Source organism: Haplochromis burtoni, unplaced genomic scaffold (assembly GCF_018398535.1).
Source record: "Haplochromis burtoni strain Fernald_Lab_line unplaced genomic scaffold, NCSU_Asbu1 Contig_71, whole genome shotgun sequence".
Lineage (NCBI taxonomy): Eukaryota > Metazoa > Chordata > Actinopteri > Cichliformes > Cichlidae > Haplochromis > Haplochromis burtoni.
This window is the reverse complement of record NW_024582432.1, coordinates 1,819,608-1,846,772: the sequence shown is the minus strand read 5'-3', so window position 1 is coordinate 1,846,772 and position 27,165 is coordinate 1,819,608. Positions and strand designations below refer to the sequence as shown.

Below are 27,165 nucleotides of genomic sequence, written 5' to 3'. Positions count from 1 at the left end.
TGCATATTATGTGTCCTCAGCTCAAGCAGCCCACTCCCATCTGTCTTTGCCTGCTACCAAGAGCCATATCTGCTCAGCTCCGAGAACAACAATACTGGCCTAGCATTTCACTGATAATGAGCATGTGACCTAACAACAGAAAGACGCCAACAGGAAAGCAGCCAGGAAATGCAGAGAAAACTCCAAGGGTGTTTTGTTAGTGTAGTACATGAGATCTGTTAACCTGGAAGATCATTTAGGCTTTGGAGATGTATCGATGGTATGTAAATGAAGTCCTCTGATAAAAACAGACCAGAATCTCGTTCCGATTGATGCTGTAAGGTCAAACTTGGAGGGCAAACATTCCTGGATGTGAGTTTAATTTGCCCATTGTCCAGTGTTATTGTCGAGTGTTAATAATATACATATTACTGGGTTGCTAGATGAACTAGTTAAGTGCTGTAGTTGCTTATAGAAGTGTTTAAGTGTAATAATAAAGTTAAAAAAATGTCTACAGGTCATTCTAAAAAAATTGTTTGGGTCACTGTAGGTAAGGTTTACCTTTACAACAGCTGTATGGGGTTGATTTTTATAAAACTATAAATGCTATAAATGTAGAAAGTTTATATCAGTGATCCCCAACCCCCGGGCCACGGATCGTTGAGGCTTGGTGTCACGGTCTGCGGCGGGCGGACCGTGTGTGGGAGTGTGAGGTTCCAGGTGCAGACATAGACGAGGAGACAGTACTGAACTTGAAATGAAAAGCGAGCCTTTATTTGGGCTGAATAATGTGGCAAACAACAGAAAGCACTGAGGCAAAGGTAAACGAGAAGCTGAACTGGGAAAACTAAGAACTGACACTTAACTCAGACAGCAGGGAAAGCGAAGACAGGGTGACAACGATGCATATGACGGAGACAACTATGAACAGGACTCTGTGCTGGAACAACAAAGAACTGTGAAACATATACACGTAAGCAACGTGGACATGACCAGCACAGGGCCCTGAAACCTGGCGTAATATGGGGGAAGTTGAACAGACGACGCAGCGACGAACAAAACAAGACTGAGGACTTAAATACACACATGAGGTGATCAGGGGAAGTGGAGACACATGAGAACACAGCTGACAAGAAGGAAACATAATGACAATACAGGGGAGAGTAACACTAACTACAGTGGACAAAGAACACCATACTCTTTCAAAATAAAACAGGAAACACAGAGACATAGACATGGAGATAGAACATGAACTTAACCTAACCAGAGACATGAAACATGACAGGTAGACACACGGACCAGGGAGAGATGACAAAAGGGACTAAGAAACCAAGGACTAAACTGCAAACTAGAAAATAAATATTGTCAGACATAAACTGGTCCATAGCGTAAAAATGTTGGGGACCACTGGTTTATATTATTTGGGTTGTGGCGTCTTTGAATAGCATGTGGATGCCACCACAGATAGCTGTAGCTGCTAGCCGTCTATTAGGCTTTACCCTGGATGAGACGTCTTGACAGATGATGTGGTATTAAGGTTTTATGGATCATTTCTAAAATAATTATCTGGCAAATGGCTTTTGATGTTAAACATGGTCACTTGATGCTCTAAAAACCAACACGGTAAATCCAGAAAGATTTCGATTCAGGATTCTTTTGAGTTCCATGTTTCTATCTGCTCATTTCTCTTCCCTGGATAAGTTATTAGGTCTCACCAGACAGGAACTTTCACTAAAACACGATTAACATCTAGACAGCCGGGCCCAAAGGCAGATTTACTGTGTCACAAAGACCAAATAACAACGCAACATGATAAGAGCCCTAAGCTGGCTCCTGCATTGCTGCTACGTCAGACATTGGGTCTTGCTTACACCCTTGGCTTGGTCTCGTCTTGTTTTCACAATTCTACTCTGAAACTGTGAAAACGAATTTGCAAAAGCACATGTTTGACTGAGAGACGTGCGAAGTAAATGAAGGCCGTCTTCCCTACGCAGGCACAACCATACACTGTAGCACTAAGCTCTGCTGTAGCTGTATCTGTGGTTTGACTGTCATGTTGTCTTTTACACTCTTTCCATTTCTTTTTCAGTGCACAAACCACACTCTGTCACTGCTGCCACTGGAAATAGCTCTGATTTTCTTTTGTAGCATGCCGTTTATCCATCGTTACTTCTCTGCGACCACTTTTCATTTCTGTAAGAAATTACCAGACGATTTTTCAAAGACACATGAAGGACAAATATAAAAGTGACCACCGAGACCATCAAAGAGAAAACTTAGCTGAGATGCTGTCGGAGAGTGTGTAATTACACATAGTCGTAAGTCTCCCGAGGTTGACATGTGTTCATGCTCTCGAGCCCTGTGGGACCACAGAGGTCTGGGTTTTATCCTTCTTCCTTCCTTCCTATCCTTCTGCTTCTTTCACTGAGGGCAGCAGTTACATGTAATGGATTCATTCTCCAGGGACATTTTGGGCTTAAATAGTTACTGACTAGCAATTGATTACCCCTAAATGGGTAATGAGATGGTTTCCATTAAGAAATGTGTTGTCTGTCCTCATCCCAGGTGCCTCTAATAATAATGAAGTGCATTCCTGTTTCCTGGATTCCAAACTCGTACCCAGAGTGGCCTTTCAGGACAGTTAGTTTCACTCATTACTGGTTTCCCCAGTGCTTCCTGTTATCATTCTCTCACATAACAACACTTGAACTGACCCAGAACCTACTAGTTTGTTTAGATGCAGAGAGCATGCTTTTTCACCATCTGAGTTTCACAGTGATTAATACTTAAAAATGCATCATTTGAAGACCAAGATCAGAACTTGTAAATGTCTAGCAAATACAATTGGTCTTATAGTTTAAAAGGCTAAGTAATGCCACCCTCCATGCCTAAATGCATAATGTTTCTCCTTCTTCTCAAGCATGATTATAAATTCAAGGGTTTAGAGTCAGTATTCAGAGATGGAGTTTACTGTGCGGTTTGTAAGTGCTCCAAATCTTTATCCTTCAAAGACATATCCATTTACCACCAGTGATTGGCTCAAATATCTTTGCAGTTTGTAAAATGAACCTCTTATGCCAGACTTTCTGTTGAGGAATAGAGCTGGAATTTCATTTGGCTCTCTCGGGTCTCCAGACAGCATCCCCACAATGTGTTACAATAGTCTCAGCCCTTTGTTTTTCTGCTAATCAGTAGCAGATGTGCGCAGTTTGGCTACATGTTCTCTCTCTCGATCGTGTTCTTCAGCTGTCGGCTGTGTGTGCTCATGTGCTGACTCTGGAGCTCTGGAGCTTTCCGTCCAACCTCAGGGCCATGCCAGTTTCTTGTTTTCTGTGTAGCAGCGGCAGCAATTCCGCCTGCTCCGCTCTGATGTCATCGATGGTTGCGAAATGCTTGAGGAAATGAGAACCTCATTGAACCCAGGCTGTACATGTCTTCTGCACCAGTAGTATAGCCTAATCTTTCTTTTAACTCTAAACGTTAGGTTAAGAAACAGTGAGTAAACTAAGACTCTCCATCATTATTGACATTTCTTACTTTTCTGTTTTGATAGAGGACAGCATCTCTGAGTCAGATTCCTGTCGAGGATCTCAAAGATCCCCTGCCTCCTCACTGGAAATGCTATATGTCTCCACAAGGGCGGCGATACTATGTCAACACCACAAACAACGGTAAGCGAAAATGTAATGTGGATTTTTTAGACGTGCTGTGAAAAGAAGCCGAAGCCAGAATATCACTAGCCTGGCTTTTTGTGGCTCGCTTTCCTATTCAAGCCTAAGGGCCCTCTTCAGTTTTTGTTTTCAGTCCCAGAGGTCACTGCTTAAATGGTAAATGGAGTGGTACTGATGTAATGCTTTTCTAGTTTATGTGAGCGCTCAAAGCTCTTTCTTACTACAAGCCTCATTCACCCATTCACACAGGCCTAAGCGCTTTTTAACCTAACACTTACACTGCAATGGATGTATTGGGGAAAGTCAGAGTTCATGTCTTCCCAAAGGATACTTTGACATGCAGATGTGAGGTGCTATAATCTAATCACTGACCTTACGATTGGTAGACAACCAATTGTTAGCCTAAGACCAGATTTACTAAACAGAGCAAAATAGAAAATAAAATAGTTCTCATAGGTGTGGTTAGTTTTACAGGCGACTTATAAAAATTGAGCTGCTTTGTCCGTTAAATTTAACATCAAACGCAAAGAATAAGTCAATTTTTTCAGCGATAAGTATTGACACAATTAACAGTAAATTGCATATCATAAATGTCAGTAAATCAGTTTGTGTGTTTGATCTTGTCATGAGGTTTCATTATTAGCTTTAGCACGCTATGGAGTCAAGCCTAGCAGTTTCGCTGTGTTTCATTCCACATTAGCTAAAAAAATCAGCAGATGCAGCTTTGAAAGGGTGGTGACCTTCCAAAACAGAGAAATGGAGACCTGAGTGAAGTAGTTTTTAGCTGTTGTTACTTATTGTTATAAGCTTCAGAATCTAGCTAGCTGGTGCCCCCTACCTACATGCTAAGCTAGGCTAATCACCTCCTGACTTGAGAACCATACTTGGCACAGTGTTGCCAGGACCAAACACACTACCATTTGATCAAAACTCTTTACTTCTGAGTTATATTCTGAAACCACATTCAAAAGGCATCACACCAGAACATTTATAACACTGTGCCTTTCCTCCTCTAGAAAAAAGTGCCAACCACACACTTCCTTCCAGTTACACAGTGAACGTCAAACTGTGCCAAAGCTTCAGTTTTCACTTTGTATACTACACATGATAGTTAATATTAAAAGTATGCTGAATTAGCTATTAGCAGTTTCCGTTTGGAATTTACCCCTGAATGTAGTTACAGCTATAACCAGGCGTTCTGATACTAGTTACCCTTAAAGGCAAGTTCTGTAGTTACAATAATCATCACCTTTTGGTTGTCAGTGTGTAAATGTAATGGAGCTATAACTCAGAGAAGTATTGGTATTTTTTACAAAACCCACTAAATCAGTTTACTGAGAAAGTAAAACTCAGGTTTTTGTAGGTTCACCTGGGTTTATTAGTTGGTTTATTTCTGCAGATTTATTTCTTCAGCTGCCATTATTAATTTTTGCACTCTGACGCTTGTGCTGTCTGTTGGGGGTTTCTTTGTTAATACTTGTCTCTAAAAGACATGCTTATAAACATTCATTTCCCATTTGCCACATTGAAGTAAAAGATTTCCTGCTTTGCTCTCAGACCGCTCTTTGAATTCTCAATAATATGTTTTCTTTCATGAAACAGAAAGCTAGCAGAGCTCTGTTTTGATCTTTAAAATGATACCTGCGTGATTTAATTTGACTGTAATCCGGCTGAATGTTCACTCAGTGTCTGTTGTAGTCATGGTACCAGAGAGAGACGCCGTCCATCAGGGCCTGTAAGGACAGACCCTGCTGATAGTGCCTTGTTTCTGTCAACACAATCACCTCTCAGTGTCTCCCTGATTAGACACACACACTGACACAGAGACGGCTTAATACTATCCCAGAGTGAAGTCGCTATAAAACTTGACTGATGATACTAATATCTTACAACTCTCGTGTGCCTTTGGGTTAAATAATACAGGTAAGAGTGGTTTATACATGCAACTGTCACACAAGCAGCATGACAACATTACATTCTACAGCAGTGCGCAAACTTGTGTGTAAACCATGCATACATTTAGTCTTACTAGCATCCTTTACCTTCAGGTGAAAATCAACAAAATCAAGAAGTCAGTAAATGAAAACAATCCTCATTTCCTCCTACTGAGCCAAAATAAAAACAAATTATATTCAGTACATTTTTCTGTCACTCAACTTCAAGACAGTTTGGCAGGGGCTCTCGTTTCCTGCGCTGCGTTCAGACAGAGCGCTGGCTCTCAGGCTTGGAGATTGGACCAAACGCTCACTTTTCAGTGTGAATTCCTACCAGAACACATAACCACGTGTCAGTAATAAGACCTGACAGAACAGTTAGAAACATTATTCATACTTGGCCTTGTGTTGTGAATCAGCTTGTTGTACTGGTTTCACATGTGCACCTATCTCCTTCATATAACTGGGATTGTGGCCTAGCAGTCACTGATGACCCTCACATCAAACCTGCTCACAGCATGCTCGCCTCTGATCACGGCTGCGGCGGTCAAGTTGCGGTCATTAGCAAGGATCTAAACTTAGCTGAGGTCTCCACCCAGGCACGAGCCAAGGGTTTCTCCTTCGGCTCCTTTAGGATTTAATGAGGTGCTTAAGTGCTGCTGTCTTAAAAGTTGGACCCAACTCGCACTCTCACTGGATAAGACTGTTGTTGAATAGTAAAAACATCTATTTCTCCCTTTCACATTATTCCACTGAGAAGTCAGCAGATCTTACTTGTTTTTATGCGTTTGGTGCTATAAAAGGAGTCCCACAATATTTCCTATGAGAAAAAAAATTATTAATTTTTCATAACTTTTTTTGTTGTTATTTTTTTCACACATCAGCAGCATCTGTATCCTGGCTCATAAAAAAAGCAATATTGTTGCTATGGTGTTGTGAAACTGGCCTCACAGGGCACGGGAAAAACCTGCAGGACTTATTTTCTGAGTCTTAGCTGCACGATGACTAAAAGCTTAGAGAACGCTCGGTCCTGACGCACGCACACAACCGCTGTACTACAGGTCTTGTGGTTTTTTTCTCTTCACTACCACAGCAGCTGTTTCCAAACAAACACATTTGATACAATTTTTAGGTATTTATAGCAACTCTGCTATTTTCTTTGGACTTCCCTTTGGTTACGCTAAAGTTCAGCGAGATTAGATTGTATATGTGTGTGTACGTGTGTGTATGTGTGCACGCGTGCGCGTACATTTGTGTTTCTGTGTCACCATGGTAACAGCAGAGTGCGTGGGTGAGGGCTGCATGTCCTTGTGTTGGGGATTGTTTTGTTTTTTTTCCTCTAGGTTTTCCTTCCTGTGTTGCTGGGTGCAGCAGAGCCGCGGTGCTGGCTGTTGCAGCTTGTACCCGTCTCCTCAGAATCTCCACTCATCCCAGTGAACCAGTGGGCTGCTGGATAAACATACTAAGCCAAAGACATTCCAGCCAGAGCACACATGCTGTAGATACAGATTCAGTCCCAGGATTTTTAAGGCCGAATTGTAAACGCAATTAAATCTGCCCTGTTACAACATACCCTGTGAAAACATGCAACATTAAATGTGTATAAGTTACTTTTCAAATACAGTAAACTACTAAAATTCAGCTCAACATTCAGTTAACAACATATTTGATTCACTTTTTCCATGAGATTAAGTGAACATGACTAATAAGTAGTTAAATGATATAAATAAGAGCCTAAAGGTCTTATCAAGGTGGCTACTGGCACGACTGCTTCTAAAGGACTTTACTTGAATCTGACAAAAATGACTTTGCAATGTTATAAGTTCACATAAGGTACACAGACAGTGTACAGTATTTATGTTTAGTGGTTTTGATTGTTTTCCCCCTATTTTTCTGCATGTTAGGAAAAGCACATGTCAGTGCGTCTACAATCTGGAGATAACACAGTGAGTGAACGGGCTGCTTGGACTGATAAAAACCAGATACAGGAGGTAGCTAATCCATCAGGGACCTGTGTCATATGGTTATGAATAAAATATAGCATCAGTGTCAAAGCTAACTAGGCCATTCTCCTTCTCCCTGTTTCGAATCGGGGATCTCTCTCGGTGTGGCGTCGTGGACAATAAGCTGTCGGCGTGTTGCAATCGGACCTGCTGTCGACTAGTTTCATTCATTCATTTTTACTTTTAAGCATCGCTGTCTTCCGTTGTCAGTCACACTGTGCAAAATGAAAATCCGAGACGTTTGCTCAATCCGAAAAGAAATGAATGCTTTTATGATCCATAAATGAGCCCGTGCTGATGCAGCTTGGATCATTAGATGACTTCATTCTGTCATTGATTTCATGAATCTGCTTCATTAAGACCCACGTGAAACCTGAAAAGGGCGGATAGAAAAGCGAGTAAACTGCACTCTTTGGTCTTTGTTCTGTAATCCAGGCTGTCAAAGTAATTTAGGATGATTGACAGCTTTTTAGACTTCATCTCCTCTGTGACAAGGCAGGCTGATGAAAATCACTCCTGCTGCTGCATATGTATCACTGTATCTGTATGAACGAATGCAGCAAATGTTAAGACTGATGTGTGTAAAAAAACAAAAACAAAACAACAAAAAAAAAAAACCAGGTTCATGGAAATGATCAGAGCCAGTTGCCTGGAAACTCAATCTGTCCCTCTCTGGGATTGAACATATAGTAAATATGTGGGCTTTCGCACCTTTTAATACAAATAAAAGTGCTATTTGGTTGGAAAAAATATTTACGGGCAATTCATGCTGAAAATGATTGTGATAGCCTTCGTTAATTTGTAAATCTAGTTTAAATCTGACTAACAGGGATTTATGAAATTGTATTTTTAATGATGTTTTGAATGCTATTCCTCTGGCAATACATAGAATGACAATAACAAGCAATTTCCCTCTGCTAAGAAGGTTATACAATAATTTTCTGCTTTAATATCCCATTTTTCTTACTGTATCGATTTGTTTGTGACAGCCTAACAGAGAGGAATTGATACATTTATGGCCAGCGAGTGCCGGCTCTGCCCCGATGTTGTACATCAAACATGAAGGCACAGCCTCTCTCCATAAGCTCGCTGCCAGTTATCCCCTCCATGCGTGTCATTTGAGCTGATGGGCTTGGCTCAGTTGTCTCCTCTGCTGAGCAGCGCCAAATAGAGCAGGGCCGGCCTAAAAGACCCGAATGAAATGAGAGCTCTTTACATGTTTGTGCCTATTCTCTCTGTGATCATAGAAAATGGCTAATTGAGCCCAGCACTGTGGTCAGAATGGACATAAGGGAGTTCAAATGAAAGGGGTATCTTCTAGGATCTGCATTGGACTTGCTTTTACAATCTTCAATTGCCAGCAACTTTTCCAGCAGGAATGAAACGGGGATAGATGTTGGGAAAGTATCATCAGTACCTCTGAGAAGCTTCATTAATACTTTTTTTTTTGCTTGGTTCAAAGCTTGAACCTTTTGTACAGGTACAGTTCAACCAGGAAAAGAGAACAGGTGGTTGATAAAAGACGTATATATATATATTTTTGTAGCAGCCAGAACAGATGTCATTAAAAAATAAAGGCTGGGTAGACCTTCAACTTCCACATGACTTCAAGTGGGAGTTCTTGCATTTCAGTTGGCCTATGACACGTCTATAGCTCAAGTAAAGTTTACTCTGTGGTGTTTCCATTATTAAGTGTATAGTACTTTTTTCTAACTCTGCGATGCAAAAAATAACTAAACTTTCACCACTGGAAAGAGGACAGCGTTTCCTCAGTGGGTGTGTTGAAACACATTCTTGTGTTTGCTAGCTTTTGATATTTCTAATTTTCCAGAAAAACATGCTAGAACTGACAAAAGGCAAATATATTAATATGGCATACTATATTTCTACATATTTGTGTCTGGATGAACAGAGACAGTGGCTTAAATCTCTATAGTACAATCTTGATATTTGGCAAACATCCTTCCACTTTGACTGCATTTGAGCTGGAAGCATACAAACACTGTCCCTGTCCTTCCAGTGTGGTAAATGTTCATCTTGTCCAGTGCAACAGGTTGATCCAGGAGGTTTTGATGGAACAAGGTTTCTGTACAGCTGCAGCCGCCACGCAGCAGTCTCTGATTTTCTGTTGCTAAGTGATCCTGACTCTTAGAGGAATATGAATCAAACAGACTTCACTCTTATCCCGTCTTTTTGGGTGTGATGAGAGGCAGAGCAGGTCAGAAGGTTGTTAGTTTGATCCTCGATTCTTCCAGTCGGCATGTCCTTAAATTTCTTTGGGCAAGATGCTGAACCCCATGTTGCCCTGACGTATCCGTCCAAAGAATCAAAGACGTATCCTTTCAGTTTTATTCTGAGCCTTCAAGCCTCAGAATAAAAGAGGCGCATGAAGGTGAAGTCCATTTGAATACTGACAAAATAATGTCAGTAGTCAAAAAGTTATTAGTCTGACCTACAGACCTATCTAGCTACATCTTAGCTACTAAAACAGTGACAGTTACATTTAACACATTTGCAAATGTTGTGGTCAAATAGAAATTGACACACATTATCTCTTTGATTATAACAGGTCCTAGAACACTTGCACTGTTCCTGTGTTGTCAACAATGATTTTTTTTTTTTTTACTACTCAAGAAACAAAAGAGGCCTCACGTTAAAAATACGAACACTATAAATCAAAATTATAGCTGATACACGATGTAGAAGTGAAACAGAATAGATGCCCTCTGACTGCGGTCGAGATGTGGCTTTTTTCGACTGTAACTGCTGACTACGACAAGAGCTAAGTTCCATCTGTGAATCACTTCTTCTTATGGTTTCCAAAGTTGTTTCCAAAGTTGTCAACAGAATAACAAAAGAATGTAGCAACTGTTGTTACTTTGTTAATGTCATTGTGTTCTTTTCTTCCCCTTCTCCCAAACACCAACAGAGACAACATGGGAGAGACCGTCGAGTGCACCGGGGACGCCAAAGAACTCCTTCCGACACAAGAACTCTCTGCCAGCAGGTACTGAATATTTATTTCTCCAACTCAGCCTCTTTTACTTCAACTTCCTCAAGTTATAATGCCACAGGGCTATGAATTCTCTGAAGATTCCACAATGGCACAAAGCACCCACTCACATACACACCACACACAGTCACTTCCTGTAACTAACTTAATCTGGAGCCTCAACTAAAGAATTAAGGCCTGCAGTGTCCCTCTTTTGGCTCTGCTCCTAAAAGAAGACAGAAGGAAAGAAAGAAGCAGTAAGGTTTGTAAGTGGTAAAATACAGGAAGCGGGCTATGTTCATTCACTTTGGTTAGAAATTACTTTTCTTTTCTTGCCTTGTAAATAAAAGAATGGAGAAAAGGTTGGCCATGTTGACTGTGTGAGTTACATTAGTGTTTAGTAAGTGGACGTTAGCTGATTCTTAGTAAAAGCCATTTAACGTCTCTTTTCAGTGGTTGGAATTGTTTGGATTGTGGTTGTTGTTGTTTTCACAGGCAATCTTGCATTTTCAAATGCACTATGACCAAGATTTTCAAAATAGGTGTAATTTTTTATTCAACATGATCCAAAATGAGCAACTGACCACATAAAATATTTACCGAGGTCAAAACAGAGAATAGTTTTCTCATATCTGCTGGCCTTCAGGTAAAATCCAGGTTTAAGACACTTCGATATTGGCTTCGTTCTTCTGACCCAGAAGCTACGTCCATGTTTTTCTTTAGGTTCTTAAACCAAATGATCAATTAAAGTTTGTTAAGCTGTAAACATTCATACTATTAGAAAATGTGTTACGTTAGCATAAATTGACATTTCCTGTAAATTGCATTTTAAACTATATGAATACTTTTTAGATTTTCTTATGTATGAAAAAAATAAATAAGTCAACACACTAATGGATCATTAACAATAAAGCACGGCTATTTTCTTTTTATCTAACAACATGAACAACGTTTAGCTGTAGGCTAAAATTGTTAGCTAATTAGCTGCTATAGCAGTATCCTCTTTCTGGCTAGCCACTGATCCATTGGCTTTGTTATTCTAAATCTCTATCTGAAAATATGTGAATTCAGTGATTTACTGTAAAACTGAGATTTTTACATATATAAACCTTTAAGACATTCCCATGTAACCTGGTGGTGGATTTACCTATACCACAAGCTAGTGTAATGTAGCTAACTGATTATGTGTGTTTGTTCCATTAAAGGCATTTTCAGACCACAAAGCAGAAATAAGTTCAGTTCAGTTGTGGTTTGGTTCAGCTCTTAAAGATGAGGAGCAAACTCCCTTATGATAAGAATAAGTTTACATCTTATCCATAGAATCCTGAATGTCTTTCTTTCTGCCTGTCTTTATCTGTCCTGGTGTCTCTCATTTGTTTTTCCAGTGAATGGATTTCACTCAGGTGGTAGTCCCTTGCATCATGTGGAGCACTCACACAACAGTCTGGTTAGGAAGAGCAGTACAGAGCCCCAGGTAAAGCTGTCTGATTTTATTATTTTTAGTCCTTGACTATATCACTGAAAGCATAGATGCAAAAGATGTGGATATTCAGCTGTCAAGGCTTGCTTGTTTGCTCCTTTCAAAGAAAGTCTGTCGCTGTTTTTTAAAGTTTTACTATCCCAAAGACTCATAAGCGATGTGAGTCCCCCAAATTTAGCACAAAAGTTGTGAAATGTCACATGGAGTGAAATTAACTAAAATTAGTGGTGTTGGTGTCTTTCCAAGGTTTGAGAAAACTTGTCTCACTGCTGTCTCTTCGTGCTCTAAATCATCTTCCACCCTGCCAGGTTTTTCACAGGCATGACATTTAAACAGTCTGTTTGTCCTGCTGTATGCTCCCCGCCACATGTAGATAACTGCTTATTTTAAGAACAAGCATACTATGACTCAGTTTTGTCTCATAGTGTATCAGTTTAGGACACATGAGGACAAGAAGTTGAGGTTAGAGCTCCACAGGTGCAGTACAACTAACCAAAGTACTTGGCATTGGAGTGCAGAAGAGATAAATAACCCCTGTGAGGGTGGGACGAGGCTGTTTAGACGCTTTGATTAAGACTTAAAACAATTTTCCAGTAAACTGGTGCGGCTCTATCAGGACGTTATTGTGGATATAATAATAAATGACCCTGCTTCTGCTTCTCTGTTGCAAAATCATTGCTTTAGGTTAGTTTGTCTGCCAACACAACTCGATCCATATCCAGTGTTTAGACACAATTAAAGATGTAATGATGTACAGCTATACTGATGATGCATGATGTCATGATCAGACCACCTCTCTCTTTCTCCGCTCGGTATTAATGGAGCAGCTGATGGCAGTTTGAGCACATTAATCCCTCCTACAGTATCTGCTCCCCTGATCATAATTAACCAGGCACTCAGGGTGCAGTTATACAGGATCCACCCACCAGTTTTTCACTCGCTGTCACCTCACTTCTCTCCTTTTCTGCATCGCAGACTCGTGTACACAAACCCACTCATTCAAAAACTGCAAACACGCACATGATGCTAATGACTCAAGGTCCTGTTCCCTTTTCTATCTTTAATTATTTTGTGGGAAAAGAGGTGATAAACTCCCTATACTTTCCATCTAGCTTTACTGTTTAACACTTATTTATTTCACCCACTGCTGCTTCAGCCCAGAGCACTGGAAATGACTCTATTCTGAGCTTAAGTGTTGGAAATCACACACAAAGAGAGAACGCAAGCCGTGCTTTGCTTTGCTCTGCAGAACTATCCTCCCTACTCTGCACAGCAACACACACACACACATCCATACACACTAGCAGCAGCAGCACCAGGAGCACAGAGAGCGCCAGACAGACGCTAACAGCGCTCGCCTGGAAAACAACTGTGTTTGCGTGCATGTGCGGGTGGCGGTGTGTGTACGCCAAGCAGTCATGTCTGACACGGAGGATGGAGTTTTTGACGGAGCGTCCTTCTTCTCTCTGCAGTGCCCAGGATCGACGTCGCCCACGAGGAAACACAACAAGGAGACCACGGTCACGGTGAGTGGGGCAACTACTGGGAACTCTTAACTAACCATGAACTCACCCCAGAGCGCTACAATAGTCCCAAAGGACCAGCAGGGAGGAACTTGAGTCTTTATTTCTGAACTTATTAGCTAAAAAAAAAATATGTCTAATGCAGACGTCCCTCCTGGTGGACTTTTTATCCAACCTCATGATTTCTGCATCATTTAAAATACATCAGTGCATATACTAACTAACTAAACCTTAACTGTATTGTAGCTGTAAATGCTTTTCATTTTCTCTTCAGGCTTGCTTTGTTTGTTTGTTTGTTTTTTTTATCTGTCCGCTCCTGTGAGAATTGTTCGGTGCTTATTTTCAGTTGCTAGTGTACAGATACACAGTGACATCATCCTGTTCAGCATCCAGATGATTTCTCCTCTGCTGTCAGGTCATTACTTCCTGTTTGGCCTCACACTAGGAAAATAGCAGACGTCCTTCTCCCAGGAGGTCATGGATTAAGCCCAGGATTTTATTTTCTCAGGATATATATATGTGTATAAAAAAACATGCTTGAAATGTAAGGGGGAGGGGGCATTTCTTGGCTTCCATAGCAACCAGAGCGATGCTATTGATAAGCAGATAGTTATAAGAGGAAACAGGAGTGAGAAAAGGGAGGTGAGAACAGCAACAGTCGATATCAAATAGCTACTACTGATGCCATCTGCTGACAGCGAAGTCTTGAAGAGGTCAGGTGACTTTCAGAAAAGTCACGCTTCTCTTCTTGCACAGTAGATACACATTTTGCAGTGGTAGAGCATTGTTGTCACTCTGCCAGGCGGGCAGGTGGGCGACGTTGATAAATGGCAGGATTGTCAACTTGATACTAGAGATGGCACGATACCACTTTTTTATGTCCGATACCGATACCGATATCATAAATTTGGATATCTGCCGATACCGATATGAATCCGATATAGTGTTTTTTAATCAACAAAACTGTTTTTTAAATATCTTGCTGCATTTTGTCATAAGTTCATACTCAAGTTTAAAACAACAACTACACTAAAGCTATTCTGTTATACCTGTATGACAAAAATACACGCACCCAAATATTTCATAGTTCAGCAATACTGATCAATCTAATAAACTTAAACCTCACCATCCTCCCTATTCTGGTATTTTAAAGAGTACTTAGCGAAATATTAAGCAACCTAACTAATAGGGTTCAAACTCCCAGCAAAACAAAATAAAATAAAATGGGAACCACCCCCTCACGCTCCACCTCATGATGCTTAATCGATCGTAATCAACTTAATTTGATGCAGTGTGAAAAAAAATGCACAGAAATCAATTATTTTTCAAGAAAATTAAATAGATTCAACATCTTTCTTCAACAGAAATTGCAGACTGCACAGATGGTACCTTCCCAAAGGAAAAAGTACTATAGCTTACTAGGGTATATATATTAGACTTAATAGTCACTATATACAGTAATTGACTTCTATTCATTTTACATCAAATTAAAACTTTGGGTGTCAGATAATTATTTATTAAAAGCTAGACATTTTAAATGAGAATAAGAAAGAAAAGTATGTCTTTGTGCCCCCTTTTCCCAGTTAATGCCCTATCGGCCCCCCTGGCTAAACTTTGCTAGATCCGCCCCTGCACAGTTACCAGCCGTCAGCTACGTAGAAAAAGATCCTGGTGTAGAAAGTAATATTAAATAAATTCTAACAACAGCTTATCAAGCTTAAACGTGCTGCTGTTGTTCAGCCGCTGGTTTCCTCTTTCTGGTCGCAAAGTGGCCAAAAACAAACAAGAGAGACTCGCGACAGAAAAGCCGATCAGCTGATCATTAGCAGTTTCACGATTGAAGTAGCAGCCGGAGAGCGAGAGGCAGTCGCTCGTTAAGCTTAACGCAGGAATGCTTTACAAAATTCAGAGATGGACTTACACACTTGCTTTACTTCTCTCGGGGATAACTTTGTCGGAGATGAAATGCCAGGTTGCTAGCGAAGCTCCAAATGCTATCCAGACCACCGACAGGTCCGCATGCCACAGCCGCTCTATCACGTGATGCATACTGCTCCGACGTGCTAACGTTCTGAGGTGAGTTAGGCGTATGTGAGGTGCTTTCGTGATATTTAATGGATCGGATTACATTTTTTATTTTTGTCACTCTGCCAGGCGGGCAGGTGGGCGACGTTGATAAATGGCAGGATTGTCAACTTGATACCATAGGTGTATCTACTAAAAATCTCAGACAAGTTCAAATCCCTGTCACCTCGGCCTCGAGGCCACGGTTAGAGATCAAGTTTTGATTGTAAATGCAATCAGTCGAAAAGGAAGTTTGATTGATTGGTGAATCTACTAAGAGGCTGAAGCTTTTATTTTTATAAGACAAAAAGTCTTTATTTTAGCATAACAAGAACAATTTGTCCAAGATTGCTGGATTGTAAAAAATCAAAACAAAGCAGTGCACACTGATTCTAAGCCTTATCGCTGATACGGTAGTATTCAGTGACATGATAACACCAAACACCAACCAATCCAGCTAATGACATGTTGTAACTCTTGGCCTCCAAAAGAACGTACGTTAGAAAACTAACAGATTATTGTGCTAATTACTGGACATGCTGTAACTTGTTCACTTATATTAAAGCAGATAAACACATGGTCGTCCATGTGTGACGCAGCAGAGGGAAAGCCAACAACAATGCTGACAGAGAATCCAAGCTGTGCACTAAACAGCCAGGCAGTGATGCAATCAACAGCTGGAATTTCCACAGGTTTTTTTTTTGGTTTTTATCTTAACTTTACCGTCTGCAGCAACTTGAAAAACTGTGTTCTTGAACAGTTTCTGATGTATTTTGCCCCAAATCCTTTTAAGCTGTGAGCGCTGTGAGTATGACCTGACCATTCAACCAGTGAAATTTGCCCCCTTAATGATGCTGGCAACTTTTCCGTCTTTGGCTTGTGGCGATTACTCGATTGGGATCCATTGATGGTTTCTTGTAAACGTAGTGGAGTTTTTAGAAGAACTTTAATCCTATGAACATGCTACAAGTGAATACTTATCTTTACACATTGTTACTAAACCACAATATTCAAAGAAAAGACACAGTTTGACATCTTCAATCATTTCTAGAAAAGAAAGATTAATTAAATCTAAAATCGTGCTTGTTATTAATCCCTGGCTCTCGTCTACAACATGTCTGTTATCCTGTCTTCCTTCTCTCACCCCAACTGGTTGCCGCAAATGGCCCCGCCCCTCCCTGAGCCTGGTTCTGCCAGAGGTTTCTTCCTGTTAAAAGGGAGTTTTTCCTTCCCACTGTCGCCAAAGTGCTTGCTCATAGAGGGTCATATGATTGTTGGGTTTTTCTCTGTATGTATTATTGTAGCGTCTGGGTGCTGGTTTAGCTCAGTGCGTTGAGCACCTGAGAGCGGACGGGTTCAAGTCTGGTCCACGTCCCTTTGCCGCATGTCTTCCCCTGCTTTCCTGTCCTTTCTTCACTGAGTCCATCAAATAAAGCTGAAAAAGGCCTTGAGGCGACTGTTGTTGTGATTTAGCGCTGTATAAATTGAACTGAATTAAAAGTCAATCTGAAAGTTTATGAACTAAGTAAAACTTTAACATTTTGGAGTTGAGGTTTTCACATGTTGCATCATATTTTTGGCAACTTCTAGCTTTAAGACAACACCTTCAGAATTCTATAATTAGGTGGAGCTATGTGTCTGCCATCACGCTGCTTCAAAATGTGAAGAAATCCCAATCTGTGCCCACTGTGAATGTTAAGCTCAGACTGGATATTGCTGGGAGGAGGGGTAAGTTGTTAGGGTCACCAAAGGTCAGGAGAGAAAGTGCTGGAAGCTGTGTGTGTGTGCGTGCGTGCGTGCGTGCGTGCGTGCGTGCGTGCGTGCGTGTCTGAATTCAAACAAACTAAGCCTTTCATTGGATACTTAGTTGGAAGTCTCTTTGCCCTCATCTTCACCAAAGGAAAAGCAGGGGTCAGTTTAAAGCCCTGGTAGCTTTCAACCTCTGGACCTCCACAGCGATTAAATAGGAAGCCATTACTTCAAACAAATTATAAGCTTCATAAGCCAAGAAAAGGTTAAATTAGAGGCCCCTTTCTTCTAACTCATAGCATGTCAGAATATTGGCTCTGGAAAAGACATCAGCACAACCATATTTGTTGAATTCCCCTGAAAGGCGTGGCTTTGGTATTAGACCAGGGTGCCACTGAAGTTTGTTAAATAGCAACTGTGCATCATCGCTGCAGGCTGATTACCTCCTGAGGTTAATGGGAATGTGAGAGAAAGCTCCTGTTGTTTGCTCTGAAGTGAAAACTTGTGTCTTTATGTATGTCTTCACTGTGGAGACGTGTCTACTTTTTTCTGGGGTCTGTCTTTCCTGCTTCTTTTTCTTGTTGGCTTGACAGCAAATGAATCTGCAGAGCGAAGTGTAGATTTTCATGGCAAAGCAACGTTTTTGTTCTGCTAAACCTAGAAGCGATGAATTGTCAAAGCAGCTCTGAGATCTGAGAATCTATTATACTGTGTGAGTTCACTCCTGAAAGCGGTGAGGTTACCTGTGGTTGTCTGCTACCTTTCCACACTAGTGTAAAAGTTTGAAAAAAAACCCAATAAGAGCAGAGAGTAGTAGAGCATCATCAGTTGTGTGCAGTCCCTCTGCTTATGAGTGCTTCACAGCGGGGAGACTTGAAGCCAACAAACTCAAGAACACTGCTGCTGACAATTTACGCCGCCGCGATAATTAAAGGCAATCTTCCGGAATCCATCCCACTGATTGCTCTGAAACCAGAGTAGAGCAGAGAGTGTCGGGCTATAGAGCAGAACAATGTATCCTCAAAAAAGCTAAGAACCACAATGGCGCTGTGTTGACAATGCTGTCCCTGAGAACAGCGAGCGCTGAAAAAAAATAAACGAACAATGTCAGCTTGACTGTAAATGTTTGGGCTTTTTTCACATCGGCATCTTCTCATAGCTGCACGGATGAGAGAGGGTTGCCAGAGCAACAGAGCACGCGCTACCTTGAATAGCAGTGCAGGTGTCTGTGTATGTGTGAGAGAGTGCGCGTGCACGTGTGAACTGCCTGTCAACACAAGGAGCAATCACAGGTGTGTGAAATCAGTTATTCGTCATGATCCCATAAACTGCCCCACTAAACTGCGCTCGCTCCCCCCTCTCTCCTGCAGATCAACTGTGTGACGTTCCCATCACCCGCCTGCATGCCCGAGCAACAGCTACTGAAACCCAGTGAATGGAGCTACTGTGACTACTTCTGGGTAAGTTTACCTGAGTAACTATTTTCTATAGATCAAGTCCAGAACCTACAAAAACATAATCTTTTCATGATTTTAGTTTTTATATAGAAAGATTTGCAGTTGACCATCCTTATGTGTCCATGTTATGAGAAACAACACTGGATCCTCTTCATCTTTCATCGTGATTTCATATTTATGTCATCCTGGCCCAACCGCACGCTGAGAATCAGTATTGGCTTTAATAACATCCAAGACACAGCGCAGCAGGGAAACGCATTACATGTAACTGGCTGGAGCACAGTGAGGCCAGCTGGCCTCAGCTGCTCTTGTTTGGACATCTCCTTCCCCTGCAGTGTAATTTCTACCAGGTGCAGTTTGTGTGGTAACACACTGTAATCACAAACACAGGTGACAATGCAGTAGAAAGAAAGAGAGAGTGGAGAAAGTGGATGGGAGAGTCCAGGAACGTCTGGTTTTCTGTAAAATGTGCAGTTCCCAAAATTCAGGATTATCTGTTCTCTGAGCTCCGATGTCAGTTTGTCATGTATGGTGTAGCTCCCAGTCTACTGACTGCTTTCTGCAATTAAAGCTGTACGCACTGTCCAGTGTTTAAGTGATTTCTAACAGACTTTAGAAGACGTTAAGAGACTTTAGACACAGTTTTAAATATAGCCTGTATATAAAAAAGGTACAACTCAGCACCACTTCATTGAAATAGCTACTGCAATATTATGCGTGGTCGTGTCCAACACTGAAGACGCAGTCCTGCTGTCATGTTGACTGTCTAGCCATCGCAGTCTTAGCTAGCATCGTCTGCTTGCTGTCTAGCTCACTATCAAATGTCATTTTATTATGTCCTCCATTAAAACTCTAAAAAATTAAGAAACACAGTCCTAATCAGTGTTGGTCAAGTTACTTGAAAAAAGTAATCAGTTACTAATTACTGATTACTTCCCCAAAAAAGTAATCCCGTTACTTTACTGATTACTTATTTTCAAAGGAATTAATTATTTAGTTACTTAGTTACTTTTATAAACACGATTTACAACCTGAAAGGTGATAAAGCGATAGATCTTTCAGCCCAATTCTACTTTTTCTGCATAATCCATCATACAAAATGTAATCAAATGGAAAAGTCTCTTTTTAAAACTTGTTTTATTAGTTTTAATCTTTTAACTTTATGCATCAAGCAAAAATTTAATTATATGCAACATTCTCTGACTGGAAGAAATTTGTTTAACATTTAAACCTATTTTCTGCACATTCCAGCACATAAAATAAAATATTTTTTGTGTTTACACTCATCTTTCAAATAGATGCAAGTAAAACACAGCAGAAAATAAATAAAGTCAAAGACTAGCGGTCCTGTTGCTCTATTTTCACCTGTAAAGCAGGAGTGGGTAGGCGGAGGTTTACCCTGGTGCAGGTGTGGCGCGGTCAGTTGAAGAATCCGCGAGTTTCTCTGTGAATTTCCCATTACGTCGTTGCGCACTCGGTGCTTGTTTAGGGGTTTTTTCGCTGTAAAAAGAAGTTTTCTTCCCACGCACAACGGACACTAATGTTTTTGTCACTTTTTATGGAATCAAACTCAAAGTAAGGTCAGTACTTCCACGCTTTAAACGCTGCACGCTCATACTCTCTCCCGCACTCGATATATGATCCATTGTTGATCTGCACACAGCTGTTGTCACGAACGTCGCACTCGCTTACGTCACTGTCATGAGACATTCTCGCAAAAAATCACGGTTTTAGTAACGCAGCGTTCCTACGTGAAAGTAACGGTAATCTAATTACCGTTTTTGCAATAGTAATCCCTTACTTTACTCGTTACTGTAATCCGATTACTTTTTTCAAGTAACGCGTTACTGCCCATCTCTGGTCCTAATCAAGCGTTTTTAATCCAATATCAATTTAATTTTTAAAGCGCTCAATCTTTTAGTTCAGGGTGCTTCATACTGTAGGGTAAAGACCCTGCAATAATACAGAGAATACCCCAACAGTCAGACGAATCCTCATGAGAAAGCACTTGGCGACAGTATTCTAGGGTTTTACTGTTGGGGTAATCACCGAAGACAACTTCAAACCTCAAAAGGTTCATGTCAATTGAAAAACAGGATGAATGGATGGATTGGTCATCCCATGGATGCTGGGCATCGGAAATATTTATGTACTATATCTGCTAAGGTAAGCTTTAAGGTTCTTAGTGCCAGCGCACTTTTAGAAGCATGTTACATGTCGTCCCTCTCTACATTTTTACTCATGTCGTTGTAACCAATGATTAAAAAAAACACGACTTGCATTTTAAGGTGCTATTTGCTGCAGTAAGTGAGTTGCTCACCCCAAGACGAGATAGCATACAGTGGATATGTGACATTAGAGCAACATAGTACATCTGGAGGAAGTGAAACCAAGATAGGAAGCTGAAAGCTGTTAAAATACTCTCTGCTAAAAAACCTGGTGCTTGGAAGGTAATATCCAACTAGTTTAGGAAACACATGTCCAGCAGCTGTTTGCAGAAAACAGCTGGTGCGAGCTCTGATAAAGCATTGTAGCAACAGCAATGCCATCGATATGGTAACGAAACTGGTGGTTGGAGACAAAAGTACAATCAGAATTCTTGTGACTGTGTGCAATGAATTAGAAGACGGTTAGCAAATCCGACTGCTCAGAGTGATACAGCAGTAATAAAAGTAAGTCATGATATTCATCATGCATATAATGATCATATTAATCATGCATATAATGTTCATATTCATCATAATATTACATTGTTGTTTTGATGGTCACTGCAACTATTTGCAACTGGTTGCCAATCACCAACAACTCATTTTACGAAGTCGCAAGATGGCTTTTTGCTCTGATGTGACAGAGCCATGAATAAGTAAGCAGAAAGAAGCTAAAATGTCTTTTGAAGGTGAAATTTTTCACAGAAAGATTGAAGAATGAGGACGATGGTGGCAGAATAGCGCTAATCAAAAAGGGCTCTACAGTTTTCAGTGAAGCCACCTGATTCAGTTTCCTCTGGTGTCATCTCTTTGAGGGAGCGTGCAGCATGTTTATTTTACTTAGCAACTTTGTTGAGGTCTAATGTTCACGTGTGTGTTGCTAAGCGTTTGTTTATTCACTGCATTTCTCGTGTGTTCGCCTTGTTTATCTCGTTAGGCTGATAAGAAGGATCCCCAGGGCAACGGCTGCATTACAGGATTTGAGGTTTTGCTGCAGAAACAGCTGAAGGGGAAACAGATGCAGAAAGAGATGGCCGAGTTCATTCGAGAACGGTATCTGCTACGTTCACTTTTTTAATGTTTCATTTTGTTCACACTTTGTCCTCGGGTTACTGTGACAACCATACAATTGTCATTAAAAACAAACCATTTCTCCTTTTTTTCATGCTTGCTCTTTCATGTACATCAGTGCATTGCACAATAAAGGAAATGAACATGGAAACATTGTTGCGTACATGCCGTGTGGTAATCACCCTCTACTTCCTTCTCAGGATAAAGATAGAAGAGGAGTACGCTAAGAATCTCTCCAAGCTCTCACAGATCCCTCTAGCAAGCCAGGAAGAAGGGTGAGTGGCTGTGAAGAAGAAAGACACACAACCTGCCCCCATCACAGAGCACCCTGTCACACATGGGTGCATGGATCAATATATTAAAAAAAAGCCACATGTCAACATTTGAAAAGCACTGTGCCAGGCTTCTCACTTTGAAGCTGCTTTAGAGTTGTGCAGGTTGTAAGTACCGCGTTTTAGGCTCCTTCCTTAACAGTGTATTCTGTAATTGTATTGCACAATAGAGGGTACATCTCTTTAAGATATTTCAGCTTTAAACATTAGAGCTGGTTTAAATTAAGTAATTTACAATGACAGTGAACTTTGCTGATAATTTATCCCCTACATATATTACATGTAGGATACAATAAACATAAAGTTATTCCAGGTTTAGGTAACAAGCTTATACACCTACTTACTCTTAGCTCATGTGCTACGTGTTTGATCAGGTAAGACTGTCACATCAAAATTGCAGAGTGTTTAAAACTATACAAATGTGAATTTTATTTCTTAGGAATCAACTTGTCCCTTATAATTATTTTCACCTATTTTATACTTTTGTACTCAGTTTCCACAATCGAGCTTTAAAGTCTGCCATGAGTGATATTGCTAGGTGTAAATTGACGCTAATGCCGAATTAGTCGGCCAATTAGACAATCCAGCAGACAGCTCCTCAGTGAGCAAGCCAATCAAGTAGCCAATCGCGCGAGACATCCCAATGTGAGCTGGAGTCTGGAGGCCCTGTCAGTGAACCTGTGAAGCAATAAGGCCATCCTGTAAAACCACTGCATGCTTTGATCTCCATCCTGCAACACATTCCAGCTATTAAAAGAAAGCACAGGAGGGGAGACACAGACGCATGCGAAGAGAGGGGGTGTGTTAGGAGATTGAAGGGGAGAGGGGAGGGGAAGGTGTGAAGCCCTGCTGGGGGAAAGAGAGTTTCCAGCCACTCCTCTTTTATCCTGTTTGACAACACACAGGATATCATGCTGAGGTGAGAGCAGCTCTTTGTCTGATTCACCGAGGGCACACAGGAACATGTATGTGAATCTCTTAACCTCAGCCTTTAATAGAAGCTCAGGGGTTAACGCAAGTTAAACTGCTGATTATTTGATGTTCACACTATCTAAATACGGATGAAGCACAATTTTTATTCAAATTATGATACATGTGGCCATGATGAAAGATTGTAGTGGCAATATAGGGCAGCAGAATCCTCAGCTAATAAAAATCTAATCACACAAACAAGGAATTTGTTGTGTTGCAAAAAGACAGTGGTGCAGAGAAAGACTATAAATTATACTTTTACTTTATACAAATACTTAGGAATAATGAGCATTGCAGCTAATTCATAAAATTATCCTAAAATATAATGTTAAATAATTAAATGATACCTAAATTAAAAACTATTTTACAGTTCATGTATTGTTTTTTTAAAGTTTGATTTGGTTTTTAGGCACTAAAACTAAGCAGAACTGCTCTTCTAAGATGGTTTACAATAACTTGCAGTTTCCTACTTTGCCAGTGATGTAACTTTGATTTTTTGTAACTTTTCTTGCCTAATCTCATCTCAGTGTAAGTCGTTCATGTGGTGCAACTACAGTATAAAACAAGTCTTTGGCTTGAAAACAACGTGGAAGTGCCTCTAACTTGGATTCCTATTAATGGCCACCAGATGGCGAGACATCTGGTTCCTAAAAGACTTCCAGTCCTAAAGAATTCTGGGAGAAAATGGCCCGCAGACTTGAAAACTTTATGATGTCAGTCACTCATTTTGGGTCGTATTGAATAAAGCATTGTTCATGTTGCTAATTTCAGTCATTCAAGGTTTCAGAAAACAAGATTACACAAGAAACACTCAGTGGCTTATGACTTGTGACTGACAGTGAGTGTGATCTTTTTTGTTTGTTAGATCTGATTTGAAAACACCAAGATGATGATGCCAAAAAATGCTTGAGGCTTCAAAACAGGAATTTAAACAGGAACTTTAATAATTCATAAAAAGTTTTATTTAGAAAAAAAGTGACTTTAAAACTTGCTGGCAGAATACCTGTACAAGAGTTATGTCTTTCTTTAAATATTACGGGCTAAAACAAATCACTCAGATTAATACATGAATGTGTGTTGTTGCTGATTTGGTTGCTAATGTTAGCTACCATTAGCTAGCTAACATTCTAGCTAACTTTCAGATTCTTCTAGACTTGAGCTAGCATATTTTGAATTCAGCAAAAATAACATAGGCTGAAAAATATTGGACACTTTATTTGACATTATTATCATTTCTATCAGACAAAGAAAGAAGGCAAACTGTACACGGATGTAAGGGGGGTTCAGCTACACTTACCCTCCCTTTCAGTGTTTACATGCATATAAGATAACCCCTCTTCATGCTAGGATGGTAACAGAGTGGGATGGAATTGTCCCATATAGAATCCAGATTATGCCAGCCAGCTCAGTCTGCCCACACCCACAAAAGTGCAACACAATGCTTTCATTATGCCGTCCCTAAGGCTGGCTCTGTTGTCACACAGGACAATCACTGTTTTGTTGCTCGGTTCCTACCATCCGACCAGCCGCAGCCCAGAACCAGCCATCTATTTATTCCTGAATTTGCCATTTGTTTGGTGGGGATGTGAGGCATGTGACCATTTTTTTTATAGTTACCAATACTGTACTATGCTGAATGAGGAAGTGCATGGCAAGAGATTCATTTTCCTTGAGATGCAGCATTTTGTTGCCAAGTGACTGTCACTTGGGAATGCAAGATTGCAGGCACATGGCACATATAAGTTATTGAGTGTGAAGAATGTTTGAAGTGGTGCAGTTTTTCCAGTTTGGAATCATAATATCCAGATTCCTCTTAGTTCAAGGTTTGTCTTTCATCTGATGTCTTTTTAAGGTGGAAAGATACTGCATCTGTATGAGCTGTTAATCTGGTCTATATTGAGCAAAGAATAATAAAATAGCCTTCTTGCGTGTAGAAAAGGAGTGTTTTCAAGCTTATTTTTCTACCCACAAACCAAAAAATTGATTTATTAGGTGGAAAAGTTGTATTTCAATTCAATCATTTAAGTCAGTTTTTAAGCACGCATGCCAAACATTTGATGGTTCTAGATTTTTGAATGTGAGAATTTGCTGCTTTACTTAAACTCGTGTTACAGTCAGCTGAACATTAGAATAGAATAGAATAGAATAGCCCTTTATTGTCATTGTATATGTACAGCGAAATAAGGATTTTATGACTTGAGCAAAATATAAATAAATAAATATCTTCAGCGCATTGGTCAGACCTCAAGGATATACAGATTACATTTCAGTGAGTACCACTGAATGTAAACAGTAGTGTTGCTTATTTATAGGAAGATTCTGTCGGTGGTGCTGTTTTCTTTGTTCAGCCATGGTGGCTGACTCTTTTAATGCTGACATCTATCTTCATTTCAGCCATACCTTTGTTACTGAGGCGTCAAACATAAACACATCTGCTTTCAGTCTTTAAAGACAACGATGTCACTGTTATGACAAAAGGGTCAATTTCTGTAGTTCCCAATGTAAAGTGTGTGTGAACTCCGATAGTTAAGGTTAGACTTTTCAGAAGTCACACTGACACATTCACACAGTTTCACACAGGCAAATCGACTTGTTAAAACCAATGAGTGTAGAAAACAGTCGTGGGTTAACACATGCTGTTTTTATGTGCCAGTGACTGCTCAATTTAGATGTATGTCTCCCCATTCCTTTAGATAGAAGCTTTAAAATAGCTCTCCAAATAAGGCCCTAGAGATATTACCAAGATGGTTGTCGAGTTGCATGACTTGTGTCTAGCAGGACTTTTCGAGAACTTTAAAAGCAGGAAACTGAAATGTTGTCTTGAGTCAAGGGGTTGGTGTGTATCGTGGCCTAGGTGTCACAGGGTGAGAGGCTGGGTATAACCTGGACACACTAGAATCAACAATTAAGCCAACACCCGGTGGTGCATCAGTTTTTAATGCAATTAATTTTTTATGATGATATTAGCTATCTGTCAGGCAAATCATTTCATAATTAAAAAAGCAAAGAAGAGGTGGGAGAAACAAGAATGAACTTATTAAGCATTTAATAGGCACAAACCTTCACCTGAAGAAAGGTGCACAGCTTATTCCGCAACCTGATTGGACGACACTGATGATTTGGTGTAACTGTTATAGAAATCATGCTCGCTGATTGCCGTTAGGCAGCTTTTGTGGTATCTAAGCTTTAAAATGATCTCTATGATTTGAAAAGCTCGCAATGGTTTAGATGGTGTCGATCTGGAGGTACCCGAATTTGCTCCGACAGTGTTTGGAATGTTCTGGATGTCAGTGTGAGGGAATTCCACAGGTCTTCCACTCAGAGCGGCTCTTTGAAGTGACCCGCTGACCCGCGAAGACCTCCAGTCCTGGAGTTAAAGCCGTGTGTCTGTGACTGTCTGCCTAAGCGAGTGATTGTTTTACAGTCTTCATGATCTTTTTGCCATAAACCATTCTGTCTAAGAATGCAAACATATATCTGCACTATTAAAAAGACAAGTTGCGTGTGAAGATAATGTAATGTGCATCATCTCGTCTTCAAAACAAGCCTTCTGAGTTTTACTGCCCCCAGCTGTGTTGAGAAAGCTGCACTCGAAGCTGAGAGAAAAAGTGGAGCCATATCTCATGTCCCATACATCCTAATCATCTGTTGAACTGGCGGTGGACCTCAGCTCAGCTCTGTAGATTTACCGGTTACTTGTGCTTCTGTGAACTTTTGCACTGACTACTCAT

General features: G+C 40.5%; 1 protein-coding gene across 1 annotated transcript in view; it reads left to right on the top strand.

Annotated features, from left to right (window-relative positions):
• The window catches only part of gas7b (growth arrest-specific 7b), a 65,435-nt gene that overhangs the window by 19,733 nt on the left and 18,537 nt on the right, over positions 1-27,165 (top strand). The window contains exons 2-8 of the mRNA XM_005923766.3: positions 3,533-3,650; positions 10,517-10,594; positions 11,965-12,053; positions 13,532-13,585; positions 18,766-18,855; positions 21,997-22,112; positions 22,331-22,405. Coding sequence (XP_005923828.1) covers positions 3,533-3,650; positions 10,517-10,594; positions 11,965-12,053; positions 13,532-13,585; positions 18,766-18,855; positions 21,997-22,112; positions 22,331-22,405 — 620 coding nt within the window. The remainder of the gene's footprint in view (positions 1-3,532; positions 3,651-10,516; positions 10,595-11,964; positions 12,054-13,531; positions 13,586-18,765; positions 18,856-21,996; positions 22,113-22,330; positions 22,406-27,165) is intronic.